Here is a 19,339-nt window from a genome sequence, read left to right as displayed (position 1 = left end):
TATGCTGATGAGAGCACAGATCCTGCCTATATTGATATACCCATTAGTCAAATTACCAAAGAGCATTGGTAAGGCTGGAAACAATCAGATTCCTTCTGGGGGCAGAGAAGATCTAGATATTCCCTATTTAAGCATGTGCCAAGCATGTGATCAAGTACGAAAATGTACCATTAATTTTCAGTCCTAAAAATTCTCCCAAATTCCAGATATACTCATGAGGAAATAAGTTTATTGAAGATAAGAGATGTAAGTTGGTGTGCCTTGTCTTGTTTTCCTAGAGTAGGCATCAAAATGAGTACTTTGTAATTTCTTCAGGAATGGAATCTCGCTCAATAGGAAAAAGAGTTGAGAGTTGGGAGGAATCATTGAGTTGTAACTCGTAATGTGGCTTTTCAAGAATGCTCAGGAATAATGCCCCAAGTCTAATTAAATTCAGGGTTATACTAGAGACCATGGCATTATTAGAATTCCTTTTAACTCTGCTTGTAAGGGCATGCTGACTGACCCAGTTTGGAAGAGATAGATTGAGTTGAACCACATGACAGGTTGTCTTTGCCTTTTTTTTTTTTTTTTTTTTTTTTTTTGCTGGGGAGGGGGTGGTTCCCTTATTCCCAGTTCTTAAACATAGTACCTGGCAAACAGGAGCTATTTTAGAAATTTTTGTTCACTGACTAGTAAAGTAACATGGCCTGGAACCTTACTGTAAGTGATCCTGCTTTCATTAAGTATTTCAGGGTTGAATGGTCATTACAATAGTGCTCAAGCATGTGAGAATTGGCACTCAATCCTCAGTCTGTAATCACGTCATTAAAATACAGTGTGGTGGCTCAGCATTTCCCTCATGTCTGAAGAAAAATCACAAAAATTATTTATTTGATCATCAAGAGAGTCATCTTCATAATAGCTATTTATGCCAAAATTCCAGGTATCCACAAAAATGCATGAAGTTGCTTCAAAGAGAACTGATTCCAGAAAACCCAGAGAATGACCAGTTTTTCATTTTCATATTTACCACTTCTCTTAGTCTCCCTCCCCCTTTCTGTTTGTTTCACTTCTCTGAAATTCTCAGCTCATATTGCCACTCTTTTCTGCCAAACCACAGTGATAACACAAAATGATTTAGGATGGCTCCTATTTTCCCTTATTTCCATTCTTAGAGTTCCATTCTTCCTTTTCAGCACCTCAAAGTCATGTTTTTCAACCCTTAATGGCTTATTATACCACCATCTTTAATAAAAATAAAAGGTCTGGGTGGGTAATAGGCAATTGGCCTCTGTGTCACAGTTACTCATTGGATCAAAGGGTCCCCATGACTTATGTAACCTGCATACAATCTGCCTTAGCTTCATATTTATCTCTCCTGGCTGACATATACTCTACTTGGTCATCTTCTAGACTAGCTAATGAGCCTGATTCCAAATGGAGTTCATAATTTCTCCTTCATTTAAAGTCAGTCTTCGGAAGATTCGATGATTACCTCTGTTACAGATTCCTAATCAGGGTCACTTAATTTGGAGGAAGTAAAGAGAGGATTTCCTGTATCATTATACTTTTCATTCAGGTGAAGTCAGTGGGGAGAGTAAATGAACAGAAGAAACATGGTCTTAAGAAGTGGTTTGATGTTATTCCAGTAAGAGTAGAGATTAGAGAGTAAAAAAGAAAGGAAGACTACCACTTTTTTGACTTCAAACACTGGCTCTGAGAAGGCAACTTCTATTTTTTTTTCAGGCACTTGGTTGACATCAACTAACAAAGCAAATGGTGAAGCATTGCATCAATACCAGGTAAAGATGTTAGAATACAGATATTGCAATGTAAAGTCTACACAGCAAGCGGCCTTTAGAAACAAATCTAATATCCTGTTCATCTGTAAATTACTGACACTGATTATGATTGTCAATGATGACCTCAACAACTTGGAACATAATTGAAATCAAGAAATAAGCAAAAATATGCTTGAGAATCAACACATATGTCATAAAGTATAAGCATGTACTTCACTTACAGAAGAATTCTACAGGTCATCAATTGAACTCTGTTTATTCTTATTTTACACACAGTTCTAATAAGTTTACAACCTGATCTTATAATCCCCTTCAGCTGGGAAGCAGAAATTTAAAATTGCAGGTTGTTTGGGATTAAGGGAGAAGTTCCTACAGAACTAAGAAGTAATACCTGATAGCCCTGAAGCAAAGGAGAAGAAAGAAAAAAAGCTCAATTAAAAAATTCAGCAGTCTGGGGGGAATTTAACATAGGGACAAATGATGCTACACAGTTTGATATTCCCTGGAGGTATAATACTAGAATATTTGATGTTCATAGTGAAAATCAAGAAAAGAGGATCTGGGATCCTCTATTTAAGAAGTCTTAAAATTTATGATGCATTTTTAGAAATATTTGCTTCCCAAATAGCTAAACACAGATAAGATACACACAGACACATGCATGTGTGTGTATACACACATGTTGGATGTTTAAAAGGCAAGTTTAAATTATCTGTAAAATTAACATCTATGGAACACCTCATTCCTCAATGTTGCCTAATATATTATCTTTTCATTATAGACGAGGAAATCAAGGCACGTAGGAACTAAGGGGCACACTTATATACCTGTTCAGAATAGTGATCAGAAACAAAATGTTCAGATATATTCGAAAATGATTTGGAATTCCTTCCTTCTTTTCTTCCTTCCTTCCTTCCTTCCTTCCTTCCTTCCTTCCTTCCTTCCTTCCTTCCTTCCTTCCACCCACCCTACCTTCTTTCCTTCCCTCCATTTCTTTCCTTCCAAAACACACTTAATTTTTGACTGTCACTCAAGAACTTCATGTGGATTAGATGCAAGCTTCAACAAAAACAACAACATGTATGAAAGGAGACATTTTGCTCTAGGCTATTTCTAGGCACATAAATTCATTTGTCTCAATTTGGTTAAAAAATGTTGTCCAAGCAAACTCATTTTTGAGGGGAGAAGAGCTATTCCACAATGCCAATTCCCTCATTTGACTTTTTTCCAGTTTTGACTTTTGTTCATTTCAGCAGTTTGGAGACTGCTTCAGGTTTTATGCTGCCCTTCCTTCCTTCCTCCATCAGGTCATTCTATCATTGCTTGAATTGGGTTACCATAAAGGAAGCACTCTGGTAGCTTTATGGTCAGTTCAAATATTTTGGCCACCCTGATATTAAATTCAGATCTTCACATGTTTGGTTGCCCATGGAGGAGGGGACTGTCCAGAGTGTCAGCTCAATATTCTTTTATCCTCACCATTGGAGAGAAGTACCTAGAAACAGCCTGATATTTTCCAAAGGGAGGATGTAGTGAGCAATGGAACACCCAGTGGGATGGTCCACATGTTTCTTGGCCTTTACCATGTTCATAAAGTGATGTGTCAGGAAATTATGGAAACGGATCAGCTGGATGACAGTCTATTCCACACTACATAGCCAATGGAATCTCTTGGTCCAGTGCTTTTTGCTTCCCCAAAACCTTGCCATGGTGTACATGACAGTATCTGTCCTTCAGCCAGAGGACTTACAAGTAGAAACTCTCTTTTTGACTTGGTATGTTGATATTCAATTCATTACCCAGGGAATTCTAGGAGGTGATCCATCACTAATGTCTGTCCTTGAAAGGCACAATGCAGGGAACAACTAAAACCACACAGCCAAATAAGTATTTATCCTAGGGCTTGGTACATAAATATTTCAGTCATGGAACAGAATGAGACCAGTGTTCAGAATACAAATCACAGTAAAGATGATGATGATGGAACAAGCCACCCCTTGAAGTACTTGATTTGGACAGGCAGTTCTGGTGTGTGACTAAGGACAGTATGATGCTGAGTTTATATTTTACCCAGCCTCAGAAACCCTGAGCCATGGATTTTAAAATTGTTTTGCTGTTGTAATGTCTAGAATAGAACAAATAATCCTGAGACAGTGTGGTCTACTGGGAAGATAGAAATGAAAGATTTATTGGATTTGGTGTCAGAAGGACTAGGTTCAAATTCTGGCTCTGTCACTTAGTATCTGTGTGACCTTGGGCAAGTCACTTAACAAACCGGAGCCTCAGTTTCCTCCTTTGTAAAATATACTTGTTATACTACCATTTGCTATGAGGCTCATCTAAGAGGACAAATGTAATGTAAATTGTTTGGTAGCAAAAGGCTATGTAAATATTAGCTATTCCTGAATTTGGGAGCAGTTAGGTAGTAACAGCAGAGTTCTAGACTTGGAGGCAAGAGAACTTGAATTTGAATTCTGCCTCAGATGTTTATTAGCTGTGCTATCCTGAGCAAGTCACTTAACCTTCCAGCCTCACTTTCCTCATCTGTAAAATGGTGATAATGTAGTAGCTACCTCCCAAAGTGATTGTAAGTATCAAATATGATAACATATGTAAAGTACTTTGTAATACTTAAAGCACTATGTAAATGCTATCTATTATTACTACTATTGTCATTAATAACAATAACTATAATTTCTATAGCACTTAACTATGTTCTAGGCACTGTGCTAAGTGCTTTACAATTATTATCTTATTTAGTAATAATGAAATGATTAAGTAATTATTTCATTTAATAATAATGGTGGTGATGATGATGATGTAATGCAGAGAGAGAAGGCTTATCTTTTGTTGTTCTCCAGTGGTGGTTGAAACTATTCCCTACTTATGTTACAATGTCAGAAAGTATGATGTCTACTTAATTTCTTTTAGCTGAAATTTATAAGAATTTACATAATAATACTTCACCTTTGCACATAGTACTTCACGTTTCTAAAGTTCTTGTGTACATATTATCTCGTGTGTTCCTCACAATTAACTTATGAGGTGGGCAGGATTTTTCTCTCCCCAATAATATCCTCCTTGTTAAGCCCTTTTCCTCCTATCCCTGCTTATTTACTTCTTTAGTTTGATATATTTCTCTACCAAGCTGTCTGAGTGTACAGTTATCCCTTCTACATTACAACTTTCCCCTTTGTGGTTTCAATATATCCTGAGTGGGCATAAGAAATTAAATGGGAAATTTGGGGGAAGCCACAAACGACATGCAGAGGCTAGCAGACTACACAGAACCTATGACCAAATGCTCAAATTTTACAGTAAGATACTGTAAACATCCCTTGAAAGAAAAAGAAAAAATGAAGACTTCTCTCATAGGTAGGAAGGATCAACAACTTGTACATTGATTTTCCAGATCACGGGGTGATGGGCGCACAGGTCCCTATTCACTGTGATGTACAAAGGATAACTATATACATGTGTGCTCAATCCTCCTTTGTCTTAGATTCATCTGATAGTCACTTGACTCTGTGTTTATATATTCTTCTCATAAATTTCAAATATGAAAAGTAGCAAGTTCTACCCTTCTTCTTTCTCCTTTATACAAAAAGATGTTCATTTACCTCTTCCTGACCTGCTCTTTCCTCTTTTTTAAATCCCCAGAACAGAAACCACATATTCCCTACCTCTGTTTTTTTCTTAATTCACTCAATACTCTGTGAAGACATTAAGGTTCTTCCTGAACATTGGTTTCTTCTCCTCCCATTATAATGTTAGCATTACATCATCACACAACTTATAATTGCTCAAATAAATTTACCTTTCTAGATTTCTCTGTATTTCAAAGTTCCTACTTGGCTCTGGCCATTTCATCAGAAATCCTTGCAAACCCTCTAATTCCATTAAAAATTCATTAAAAAACTACCCTGTGGAATTGTTTAGCTTTAAAAAAATTTTTTTCCCAGAGTTTTTAAAAAATTTATTTTTATTTTTCAACATTCATTTCCATGAGGTTTTGATTCCAAATTTTCTCCCCATCTCTCCCTTACCCCCAAGCTGGCATGCATACTGATCACCTCTTCCCCAAGTCTGCCCTCCTTCTATCCCTTCCATCCTCCTCCTTATCCCCTTTACCCCTTACTTTCTTGTAGGACAAAATGAATTTCTATACCACATTGCCTGTATGTCTTATTTCCCAGTTGTATGTAAATATTTTTAACAATTGTTTTTAAACTTTTGAGTTCCAGATTCTTTCCCTTCTTCTCTCCTCACCCACCCCCACTGATAAGACAAGCAATTCAATATAGGTTATACATGGGTAGTTATGCAAAACATTTCCATAGTAGTCATAATGTGAAAGATTATATTTCCCTCCATACTATCCTGCTCCCTTTTATTCTATTTACTCCTTTGACCCTGTCCCTTTTCAAGTGCTTGCTTCTGACTACCCCCTCCCCCAATATGCCTTCATTTCTATCATCCCTCCTCTTATTCCCTTCTCCCATACTTTCTTGCAGGGTAAGATACCCAATTAAGTGTTTATGCTTTTCCCTCCTTAAGCCAAATCCAATGAGTAAGGTTGACTCATTCCCTTTTACCTCCCTGCTCTTCCCCTTCATTGAAGCTTTCTCTTGCCTCTTTTATGTGAAACAATATACCCTATTCTATCTCTCCCTTTCTCCTTCTCCCAATATATTCCTCTCTCACCCCTTAATTTTATTTTTTAGATATCATTCCTTCATATTCAACTTACCCTGTGCCCTCTGTCTATATATACATATATATGTATATATACATATATTATATTCCTTTCAACTATCCTAATACTGAGAAAAGTGTCATGAGTTACAAATGTCTTTCCATGTAGGAATGTAAACAGTTTAACTTTAATAAGTTCCTTATGTTTTCTCTTTCCTGTTTACCTTCTCTTGATTTTTGTATTTAAAGTCAAATTTTCTGTTTAGTTCTGGTCTTCTCATCAGGAATTCTTGAAAGTCCTTTATTTAACTGAATGTCCATATTTTCTCCTAAAGTATTATATTCAGTTTTGTTGGGTAGGTGATTCTTGTTTTTAATCCTAGCTCCTTTGACCTCTGGAATATATATTCCAAGCCCTTCGATCCCTTAATTTAGAAGCTACTAGATCTTGTATTATCCTGATTGTGTTTCCATAATACTCAAATTGTTTCTTCCTGACTGTTTGTAATATTTTCTCCTTGACCTAGGAACTCTGGAATTTGACTACAATATTCCTAGGAGTTTTCTTTTTGGGATCTTTTTCAAAGAGGCAATGAGTGGATTCTTCCAGTTTCTATTTTACCCTCTGGTTCTAGAATATCAGGGAAGTTTTCCTTTGGTAATTTCTTGAAAGATGATATCTAGATTCTTTTTTTGATCATGGCTTTCAGGTAGTCCAGTAATTTTTAAATTACCTCTCCTGGATATGTTTTCCAGGTCAGTTGTTTTTCTGATGAGATATTTCACATTGCCTTCTATTTTTTCATTCTTTTGGATCCGTTTTATAATATCTTGATTTCTCATAAAGTCATTTGCTTCCATTTGCTCCATTCTAATTTTGAAGGAATTATTTTCTTCAGTGAGCTTTTGGGCCTCCTTTTCCATTTGACCAATTCTGTTTTTAAGGCATTCTTCTCCTTATTGTTTTTTTGTACTTCTTTTGCCATTTGAGTTAGTCTATGTTTTAAGGTATTATTTTTTTTCAGTAACTTTTTGGGCCTCTTTTAACAAGCTATTGACTCATTTTTCATGATTATCTTGTATCACTCTCATTTCTTTTCCCAATTTTTTCTCTACTTCTCTTACTTGACTTTCAAAATCCTTTTTGAGTTCCTCTGTGGTCTGTGACCAATTCATATTTTTCTTGAAGGTTTTTGATGTAGGAGTTTTGACTTTGTTGTCTTCTTCTGGTCCTATGTTTTGTTCTTCTTTGTCACCAAACAAAGATTCTATAGTATGATTTTTTTCCCTCGGTTTGCTCATTTCCCCAGACAATTACTTGATTTTTGGACTCTTTGCCAATGTAGGTCTCTGCTTCCAGAGTGGAGAGTGCTCTGTCTTAATTTTATGGGGTTGTCAGAGCTTTTGTCAGAGCTACTTCTATGCACCTATAAATTTTCAGTTCTTCTAAGGTGATATGATCAAAGGAGAGGTGTTTACTTTTCTCTTGGCCTGTGGTCTTGTCTGTGAGTGACCACAAGCACTTTTTTTCCCTCAGAACTGTGAGGAGGACTCCCTCTCGACAGCCACCATAAGCTCTGCCATGCCAGTGCTCCTCCTCACCCCAGGACCACCATTCAAAACTGCCACCCAGATCCAAGCAGGGCAAAATTCTCTTGAATCCTGCCTCAGGGCCAGCAAAGATATTCCTGCTATTGTTCTCTTATCAGCCACTTAATCCCCCCACCATTTGTGGGCCTGGAGCTCCAGAAGCAGCAGTTGCTGCTGCTGCTGTTGCTGCCACCACCAGCAATTACCCTGGGGCTGGGGCCAGAGCGAGCTTCTCTCATCTAGGTCCAACAGAGTTTCCCCTTGACCTTCCACTTTGTCTTTGGTGCTTGTGAGTTAAGAAGTCTAGAAACTGCCACAGCTGTCAGTGATTCAGTCCCCTGAAGCCTGCTCTAGCCCTGTCTGTGTTGGTGAGGCCCTCACAGGACTGTGCTCCAGTACTAGACAAGTGTGATAGACCTTTCCTGTTGGCCTGCCAGGTTGTTGTCAGCTGGAGATGTGTTTCACTCTGTCATTTTGTGGGTTCTGTAACTGTAAAATTTTAGAGTCATGTTTTACAAGTGTTTGGAGGGGATTGAGGGATGAGCTCAAGAAAGTTCCTGCTTTTACTCTGCCATCTTGGCTTTGACCCCCAGAATTATTTAGCTTTGCAGTTTGTTATTTTATAGTTTTCAATCCTTCATCTTTTGCCTTTTGGAACATCATATTCCATGATTTTCTCATTTTTTTTTAGTAGAAGCTACCAAGTCTTATGTGATCCTGACTCTGATTCCTTGGCATCTGAACTCCTTTCTGGACACTTGTAGAACTTTTTTCTTTGATATGGGAACTCTGGATTTTGGCTATGACATTCCTCTTTTTTTTTTTTTAGGACCTCATTGATGAATTCTTTTTATCTTCACTTTTTCCTCTGGTTCTAATTGACTTGGGCAGTTTTCATTTATGCTTTCTTGAAATAAAATGTTTAGGCTTTTTGAAAAAAAAAAAGTCATCTTTTCAGGGAGTCCAATGATTCCTCTATCTCCCTGACCTCTTTTCTAGGTCAGTTATTTTTGATATCAGTTATTTTACATATTCTTTCTATTGTTTTCAATATTTTGATTTTGTTCCAATATTTTTGCTTTCTTGTGGAGTCACTGATTTCTAATTTATTCTAGTTTTCAGAAAAATCCATTTCTAGGTGAGGTTTACCACTTTTTCTTCTAAGCTATTTATTTTCCTTCCAATTCTTTCTCCTAGATCTTATATTTCCTTTTTTTAAAATCCGTGCTTCATTTCTTCTAAGTATTTATATAGCCCTTGTGGAGAATACATATTTTGAGTCTCTACTGATAGCAATTATAGAGTTATTTTCTCTTCTGGGGGTGTAGGTACAGGCATATTTAGATCAGCAATAATTTTTTTTTTAATACTGACTGGTATTCTCTTTGATTTACTTATCTTCTGTAGCTTTAATTATCAAATTCGGGCTTTCTGCCAGTGTCATGATGTGTACCCTTGTCTGCTTTTAGGTTGAGTGGTTAGCCCTGTTCTATCTCTCCTTAAGTACTTTGGACCTCAAGCTCCCAGGGGTATCCCCCTCTGAATCTTTGATGTTCAGAATGCTTAATCTTCAGGGTCTTCTACTGCAGTGTTTTTCAAAGTGTGACCTAGGGACCCCTCAGGGTCCCAAGGTCCTTTTGGGGGTCTGTGAGGTCAAAACTATTTTCATAATAATACAGAGGTTTTAATTTCTAAATCAGCCAATATTGATAGATATAATTCACATAAAGAAAAATTCTTTGTGAGGTATCCTCAATAATTTTTAAGGGTATAAAGGAGTTGAGACCAAAAAAAAATAGGATCACTGATCCTCAGCATCTTAGGGATACTTATGGACTTTTGAATTCCTGGATGTCTGGGCTTTCCTGGTCTGAGCATTTTCATACATTTTGGTCTCTGCCACTCTTTGCTTCCTAGGGTTTTCTGACCTCCTCAGGGATTTCTTTAAGGTTTGTACTTTTGTTGCCTTCAAACATAGTATACTGTAGTCTACAGTATCTTTGGTCCTTCACTGGTTGTTTTAGGAAGTTGTGCTTGTTTGCCAGATTAAGCATTGACTTTTGTTAGCACTCCTCTTTCCTACTGTCCATTGGCTTCTAGATGAGGCCTTCTATGGTTTTGGGATGGAAAAATTACTTCCTATAGTTTTTCACTGGAATTTCTTGATCATTCATCCATCTGGTGTGAATTTCATGATTTTGCTAGAGTAGGTAAGTGCCAAGTAGGAAGTCTATCTCTTTTTCAAGCAGTTATCTTGGCTAGAGTGTTCTGATATATTTTCAAAATGCTTAAAATGAAGTTTTGAAATACAATTCAACATATATTTTAAAAGTATCCACCATGTGCAGAGTATTGTCTGAAATTTTTGGGAGATACAAAGATTAGACACTGGTTTCTGCTTTCAAAGATCTTATAATCTATAGAGTGAAATCCAATATATCCTAAAACAAACTAGAGCAAAATAAAGAAAGCACAAAAAGAGATTTGGAAAAGGAATAGTCCTTTCCTGGGGGAGTAAGACCCTATACACTAATGGATATAGCTTATAAGGAGAAAAGGTGAATGGACTAGGATCATTTTACTTGGAAAACTGAAGGAAGAATGACTTAACCGTTTTCAACCATAAGGAGGAGACAGGATGAGAAAGAAGTTGACTGGCCATATTCCAACTCTCCTGTGGTAAGGAAAAAGAAAAAAAACAGGCTTTTACTGTAACTGAGATGTATGCTAGATGATAAGAAGGAATTTCTCATCACAAGGGAGAGTGTGGAATCTCCAAAAATGGAGAACTCAAAAAATTGGAATAACATAGTATAAGTAGAGCCTTTCCTGGAGGCAAACCAATTAGCACCATGACCTTTCAAACCATCTATTCTCAAAACCTCTAAAAATTACATTTTAATGTTACTTTCCTATTGACTCCAAGGATCAAATTAAATAGTAAATCTTTCTCTTTAAAAAAAGATATTAATTTCTACTCTGAAATTATATGTTTCAGTACCCTAATGAAGGATATTGTGATTTGATTAGTTCAAATGGGCTACCGTTTGGAACGAAGGCCTATCAAGCACTAATATGTATGTGAACACTATTTTTAAAAGTTATTTATCTTCCACAACTTAGTTGAACTCTTTTACCACACTGATTCTGATACCCTCCTTCCTCCTACCCTTCTCAGGGTCTCCATTGGGCTATGAATGTTTTCTTGAATTATTCATTTGATGTTCATCAGCCCACTAGACAACTTCTGGGAAGCAAGAATGTAAATGTTTGATTATACCTAATTACTCTCAAAAGTTTTTTTTTTTTAAACAGGAAGGAAGCATGTCTGATGTTTCATAGTGCCTCAGATACAGCAAATTGTGAAAATGAGTTGTTACTAAAATTTATCCTGAATCATTTCAGACACAAGGGTAACTGTATAAATGAAAGATATTTAGTCTCTTAAAAGAGGTTGAGTATTTCACTTGCCATGACCATGAGCTAAGTAATTAACATTCTGGGACTCTAAAGTTTATATATGGACTTTGATCCCAATAAAAAGCAACAAGTTGTCAACAAACCAATTCTATTCAATTGCAACATCTGAAATGTACCCCTTAAAAAGTGATTAATCCAGACAATATGGCAAAACTATAAACTCCTGAATCTTTCCTAAGCAGGGGGAGATTGCTTTTTGTAAAAGTACAACTAAAGAATTTTCCATTTCTTTGACACTCAATTTAGACCACATATTCAATCACATTTCAATTACCTCTGAATACCAATAGCAAAGGCAATTTCTTTGTGAAGTGCAAAGAACTTTAGGAGTTTGCCTTGGACTAGACAAATTCAGCAATTTAACAAATGTTTGTTAAGTGCTGCCTATGGGCAAAACATTATGTTGGCTATTGGCACACAAAAACAACAACAAAAAGAAACCATCTCTGTCTCTCAGAACTTAACGTTTCATCAGGGCTAAGGTGGGGGAATAACAACATACACATAGACTAAGCATAGCATAAGGTAAGAAATGATGGGAAAAAATGGAAATATCACTGGAAGAAGGGATAAGAGAAATAAGTAATCACTAAGAAAGTATATATTTGAACTGAACCTTGAAGGAAGACAACACATTCAGGTAATTCTTAAAAGTAATGAAATCAGGAGAGAAATGTTTAAGAATGATACATATCTGAATAATTCTATTAATCCAAGTTGTTGATGGATTACATCCATAAAGACATTTTTCTTAGTTAACTGTCACCTCTTCTCATCACTCCTTGAATGGTAAGCCAACTATAAAAACATCTTACAAATTTCAAAATTTGATTTAGAAACAACTTCTACAGAAGTCATTTACATGGTCCAGTTTTTTTTCAAACTTTTGGCTGTGATCTGTAGTTGTTACAATTGTACCTGAAGAATAACTTAACTAAGAAAGAAAGAAAGAAAGAAGGAAAGGAAGAAAGAAGGAAAGAAAGAAAGAAAGGAAGAAAGAAAGGAAGAAAGAAAGAAAGAAATTGATGCTGCAGAGAATGGTACTTTTTAAATGTTCTTTTGAAAACCAGAATTCCCCAAAAGGAAAAAATGGTATGCAAAACTTTTCAATGTCGGCTTAGGTTTTGTTATGGTCTGAGAGTTATTAGTCATTTCTTTTGACTTTCCAAAGAAATGTTCCTCTGATTCATACAAGGCAATGGAATCAATTAACTTGAGACTTTAACAGATGGCTTACTACACATTTCTAAATAAGGTGCCCATGTCCATCACCCCTGAAGACAAGACAGAAGCTAACCAAATGTGACATCAGTTCAATGGGAGAGAGTAAGAAGGATTTTTTTTTACCTTAAATTTGGCTCTGCCCTTTCTAATATGTCGCCATAAAAATAACATGTGGCCACAGAATACATATGTGGTAGCAACAAAAAAAATACTTCCTTGAAGAAAAAGAAAACAGATCTCCTTGGCAATAAAATACAAGGCTGCAATTGCTATCTACTTTTGTCACTCTTAGCAGGAGGTGCTGTGAGTTAGCAATGTATCCTGGGTGATTGGCAAAGGTAGTGGATTCCAAAGCACAATGGGGGTAGAAAGACAGAGAACTGGCAACTCATACAATGATAAATTATCCTTAAGTTATTGAAGGACTCAAGATAAATAAAAGGTGTAGTATATAAGGTTAAAGTAAAAGGGGCTAGAGAGAAAAGAGGGCTTGAGAAAGCATCCTATAAAATATAACTTATTTCCTATGGATCCTAACATAGATTACATTTTTGAAAGTCCCATGGCCTAGGCATTTTTGAAAAGATTCTACTTTAATTGACTAATTCTATTTGAGCACCTTCTCTGAACCCACTCTTTGACCTTGTACTTCCAGCTCCAATCAGGGTCCCACAAGGATGGGTTGACTTCTCCCCTCTGGGAATAGATTTTTTTAGTGAAAAGGGGGAGGGAATAAGCATTTATATGGCCTATACTTTGTGCCTGGCACTATGCTAAGTGCTTTCCAAATATTATCTCATTTGATGCTCACTACAATGATGGGAGGTAGATATGTTATTTCCCTCATTTTGCAATTGAGGTAACTGAGGCAAACAGATTAAATGACTTGCCCTGGGTCACATAGCTAGTAAATTGTCTGTTGCTGAACTTGAACTCAGGTCCTGATATTCATTCAAACTTAGTTTAAAATACATATAACTTCTATTTCTTGTTTGTCAGTATCTACAAATTAAGAGTTAGCGTAGTCTCACACCTTCATCAGCCACTGGCTTAATAATTGAGTTGTCCCATGAGGACAGGTGATTATTGTCATGCATCATGCTATACCACCATTTCCACCTCACTCAACCAAAAACTCAGTTGAACCCCATTGTAACTTTGCTATTAAGATCAAGTGTGGTAGACTGATAGTAAACAGACATTAGTCTGCTTGGGCACTAAAACCAACTAGCTGTATGAACGTGGCACATCACTTTACCTGGTTCCTCAGTTTCTTCTTATATAAAATGGGAAGGTTGAGCTATGTGATGGATGTCTATTGAACATTAAAACTTTAAGTTCTATACTTCTATGTGCCTCTTCACCACTATAGTTTTGGTTAATGAGTGAGTTTTCTTTAGAAATATTTTTAGGGCAAAGAATCACAACATAAATTGAGAAGCAAAATATTATGCAACTTCTCATGAGCTCAGTATAAGCTGTTGTACCTGGAGAAAAACCTAGATTTGTCTTAAACATTTTGGATTTTTCCCCCATACCCTTCTTCAAAGGGCAAATTGATTTACTTGGTTATTTACTATGTAACTCTATGCCACCAGTAGGAAATTGGCAACACTGGATGGAAAGTAAGGACAAAACTGGTGCCAGGTTAGAGTCAGTACTGTTTTTCTCTTGTCTGTAGAATACGGGGATACTAGAGGAAAAGTTACAGGAGAGGAAAATAAAGGCAAATTCAATTCACTATAACAAATCTTTACTAAATGTTTACTATGTGAGACACTCCATGCTTGGAGCTGAGTACAAAGATGAAGATGAAACAGCTTCTCCTCTTGAGGAATCTGAGCAATTCTTATTTTGCATGGTGTAGAGCTAATAAAACATCAATTTTCAAAAGTCATGGAGTTAGGAGCAAAAAAATTGAGAAGGGGTGGCTAGGTGGTGCAGTGAATAGAGTACCAGTCCTGAAGTCAGGAGGACCTGAGTTCAAATCTGGCCTCAGACACTTAACACTTACTAGCTGTGTGACCTTGAGCAAGTCACTTAACCCCAACTGTCCTCCAAAAAAAAGGCAAAAAAATAGAGAAGGCCAAATATCACATATAATTTTAAACTATTCAACTAAAGATATGTTAGAAGCATGACTTTTTACTGAGAATGACGCTTGGCTCAGGATAGCCAGAATTGATTTGGAATGGAATATAGCAAAGAACAAATGAACTCATGTAAAAGGATAGGAATGTTCTTTTTGTTGCTTATCTTATTTTCTTAGTTTAAAAGCTATACCAGCTCTAATATTAAAATTAAATGAAAGACAAAGAGCCAGGTCATCTATCTACTATCACCAAATGAATTTACTTACCTGCCTGCTCCAAGGCAACCATTGTTGCCTGTTCAATTAAATCACGTTCAATGAAGCTTCTGAAGTCTTCACTATATACACTGAGGTCTGGCAGTTGGAATGTGTAGATGGGCATCTCCAGGGGAAATTGTTCATTGCTGCATTCATTGGCCACATGGGATCGGGCAAGGGAGACTATGGCTGAGCTGGCATGAGAAATACCTCTGGAAAGACGTTTTTCTAGGAAGAAAAAGAATGATGATACCTAAGTGGCTTGTAAATGCCAGCCCCAAACCACCATGTGTAGATTTGCTTATTTATATATAATACCCTCCCCATCAAATACTGCCCCTTCTAGTCAATATATATCTTTTTCAACATGTATTTAAGAAGCTGTGTTGAATAAATAACACTTCGCAAATAATTCTCACTCATTATATCAAGCTACTTGGAAAGATGATTGGTAAAAGTTTAATAGAACAAATATCTATTAACATTCTAAAAGATCATCATTCTTGTTCATTCTGAGCTCAAGCTGTATCTAACAAAATTCCAACAAAATTCCACGCACAACTATCATCTCATATCATTAAAATAACATCAAAGAGATTGGAATTTGTTTTTATCTTTAAAGCAGGTGGCAATCTATTTTGGATCTAACCATCGTGACTTCAATTTTAAGACAGATTCTTTTTATTTGTTCTGATAAACATGACATATGTGGAAATATGCAGACCTCAAACACCGAGGCAGCCTTTGTGTTTTTCCCCCCATCGATATTATATTTTGTGATAAAATGCCTATAAGCCATGCCCTACTTAGGAATAATAACTCTAATATAGAATTTCTCTAAAGCAAAGGTTTTAAAACTTCAATGAGTGACACAATCTTTTACTTTAAATGTAATTCAGCAGAACCCTTGCAGTAAAAATCATTTAAAAAATGTTTATCCTGGGAAGTTTTATTTGGAGCAATTGTTGCTATAAGGTCTGAGAAATAGCCATGAACTCCTGGTTATCTTAGTAACAATACAATGATAAAATTTTTTGTAATGCTATTTTAAACTTTCCATTACTAACAGATGACAGATTATTGAAGTCTAAAGGCAGATAACAGAAGACTACAAACAAGGCAAGTTTTAAAAAAAATCTTATGTTTTTATGTCAATTTTGTTGTAATTTTAATAATATTATGAGCTACTTATTTTGTGTGAAGAATGTGACTATTACAAATATGTTATAACTTGGGACAATATTAGATGGAATAATACACCTTGTAGGAAACTTCACAACAATTTTCATGAAGGAAAGGGGCAGGTAAGGAATTTCTATTCATTCATTAGTTTTGCTTTAAATTTTTTTTTTTTAATTTTTAAGCAATCGGGGTTAAGTAACTTGCTCAAGGTTACATGGCCAGTTATTTCTGGGTGTGGTGCTGAGTGTCTGAGCCCGGGATTAGATCTCCAGGTCGTCCCAACACTGGAGCCAGTGCTCTTACTTGCTGTGCTACCTGGCTGCCCCATTTGCTTTAAATTTTTATGAGTATTTAAAAAAAAATTTATTTGAAAATGCCTTAACAATTTGTTTGGAATGTAGATTGGCTAAAAAAGTTATAACAACACACATGGCATATCAGGATATCAAGAAAGTCACATCAAAGATAGTTAACTATTATATTTCCATTTGTGATTTAGCATTCAGAAGCAGTTTTCTTCGATTCACTTCATCAATTTTGATTATTAGCATGCTAGTTTTATTGTTTCTTCAATTCAAATTTCCTAGTATTATTCAATTTAATTTCCACTATAGGTACCTGTATAAAAATGTTATAGTAATAAAAAAACAAAACCCAACAACTTGTGAATATAGGATCATAGACCCAGGTAGAAAGGACCTCGAAGGCTATTACTAACTCCTTCTACAGATGAGAAATCTTGGGTTGAGAAAAATTAAGTGATTTGCCCAAGGTCAAATAGGTAGAAATAATTGAAATAAAAATTTAACATCATCACTGAACTGATATTGTTCTTTCCAAAAGTAACAAATGAATGCTGTTACCAAATCTAATAATAATAGTAACAATAAAAATAGGAACAACAACTTACATTTAGAGAGTACTTTTGGCTTACAAAGCACATTATCTCAGGCCATCCTTATGGCAATGCTATGAGGTTGATAATGCCAGTATTTCTATCATCATGTGACATATGAGGGACATTGAGGACCACAAATGTTAAGTGCCATGAACAAAATCACATAGGCATCAAGTCATGGAGGTAGGTTTCAAGTATGGGGAGAAAATTTGGAACTAAAATCTTGTGGAAGTGAGTGTTGAAAATTAGAAATACTTAAAATATAAAATCATAGAAAAGAAATGATGAGTGGGACGCTCTCAGAAAAACCTGGAAAGACTTATATAAGCTGCAAAGTGAAATGTACTGTGTACAAAGTAACAGCAATATTGTAAAATGATCAGCTATGAATGACTTAGCTATTCTTAGTAGTATAGTCCAAGACAGCTCTGAAGGATATAAGACAAAAAATAAATACTGTCCATCCCCAGACAATGAACAAATGATGTATCAATTTTTTTTACTTTATTTTTTTTGAGGGTTTTTTGGTCTTTTTTTTCACAACATGATTAATATCAATCTATGTTTTGCATGACTACGCATGTATAACCTACATAGAAATGCTTGCCTTCTCAGTGAGGGGGGTGGAGGAGGGGGAGAATTTGGAACTTAAAAGTCTTAAAAACAAATGTTAAAAATTGTTTTTGTTGGGGTGGCGAGGTGGTGCAGTGAATAGAGCATGGGCCCTGGAGTCAGGAGTACCTGAGTTCAAATCCGACCTCAGACACTTAACACAAAAACTAGCCTTGTGACCTTGGGCAAGTCACTTAACCCCAATTGCCCTCCAAAAAAAAGCAAAAAAAAACCCCAAAAATTATTTTTACATGTAATTGGGGGGAAATAAAATATTATGTAAATTTAAAAAAATGAATCTTTAAAATTTTCTTGGTATAACTGGAAAAACATACTAGTAAGAAGAAAGAAGTGATGAGGGTCTGAACTAGGGTGAAGACTGGGTGAATGGAGAGGAAGGGAACTACTGAAGAACTGTGAAAAGAAGAGATCTAAAACATCTAACCAAGTGCCTTGCAGATAGTAGGTGCTCAACAAATATTTGATTGATATAAACATTTTAAATGTTTCAAAACACTCGTGTTTAGTAATCAGCTGTTATAATGTGAGAATTATGAAATACAGCACATTTAAAATACACATTTCCTTCCTGGTCCAGGCTACAATTACAGTCATTTTTTTTTTAACAAGACAAACATTCTTTTTACTTTTTCCAAATGAAATTATCACAGGTTCGTTATTAGTATTGTTCAAAACTTCATGACAAACTCATAAAGTAGTTCGGATACTGGGACCTAATGGTCCTGCAACATCTGTTTCAAATTAGGTTACTTGTTAGCAAGAAATTTTCCTACTTGTGCTTTTTCCCCTGATCTCCACCCCAACCCCTCCACTCATCTGAATACCTTAAAGATATACTAGAAAAGAATTAGATAGCATTTAGAAAAGGAGTTTGTGCTCTCTTATCTCCTTTTTTCTTTCTGACTCTCTCCCACCTTTCTCCTTCTCTCCTATCTTCCTCCCTCTCTTCCCCCCCACACCTGTCTTTCTGTTTTTCTTTTTTAAAGGGAAGTAGTTGACATAAATGATATTAATTTACTTTTGGTCAAACAGGTTCTAAAGATGAGGCTTAAGAATTGGCAGAAGATCATGCAACAACCTACACCAAACCTGGTTTTCAGATATCTCTCATCTTGGATTTTGAGAGAGACAGAAATTTCTAGCAAACCATATTTCAACATTGGCATATTTTAATAGAAACAAACAACACATATACTATTAAATATTTTCATATTCCTGATGAGTTGCATATTCTGTTTTCATGAATAGGAAGTCAATTACATGTTGCCTGTGGATTAAGTGCCATTGAATTCACATTTATTAGGCACTTATTATGTACAACAAAGACAACTAGGTTCTGCAGATACAAAGATAAATGACACTAAGACCTTCTCTTTAGCAGTTCACAGTTGAATGGAATGGAGTTGGGGCTTGAAGGGGGAATACAAACATGAATGTAACATGATACAAGAAAGAGAAGAAAGAAAGAAAGAAAGAAAGAAAGAAAGAAAGAAAGAAAGAAAG

At 35.9% G+C, this 19,339-nt stretch overlaps 1 protein-coding gene across 7 annotated transcripts in view; it reads right to left on the bottom strand.

The window, feature by feature from the left end:
* Positions 1-19,339, bottom strand: part of OTUD7A (OTU deubiquitinase 7A) — a 420,410-nt gene that overhangs the window by 85,191 nt on the left and 315,880 nt on the right. For all 7 annotated transcript variants that reach the window (XM_069098405.1, XM_069098403.1, XM_069098404.1 and 4 more), the window contains one exon: positions 15,133-15,351. In XM_069098405.1, coding sequence (XP_068954506.1) covers positions 15,133-15,351 — 219 coding nt within the window. The remainder of the gene's footprint in view (positions 1-15,132; positions 15,352-19,339) is intronic.

The sequence above is a fragment of the Petaurus breviceps genome, unplaced genomic scaffold, assembly GCF_028583685.1.
Source record: "Petaurus breviceps papuanus isolate PSGF00001 unplaced genomic scaffold, PetGlider_PUasm1.0 37, whole genome shotgun sequence".
Lineage (NCBI taxonomy): Eukaryota > Metazoa > Chordata > Mammalia > Diprotodontia > Petauridae > Petaurus > Petaurus breviceps.
The sequence above is the reverse complement of the archived record's forward strand: the minus strand, read 5'-3'. Positions and strand labels throughout refer to the sequence as shown.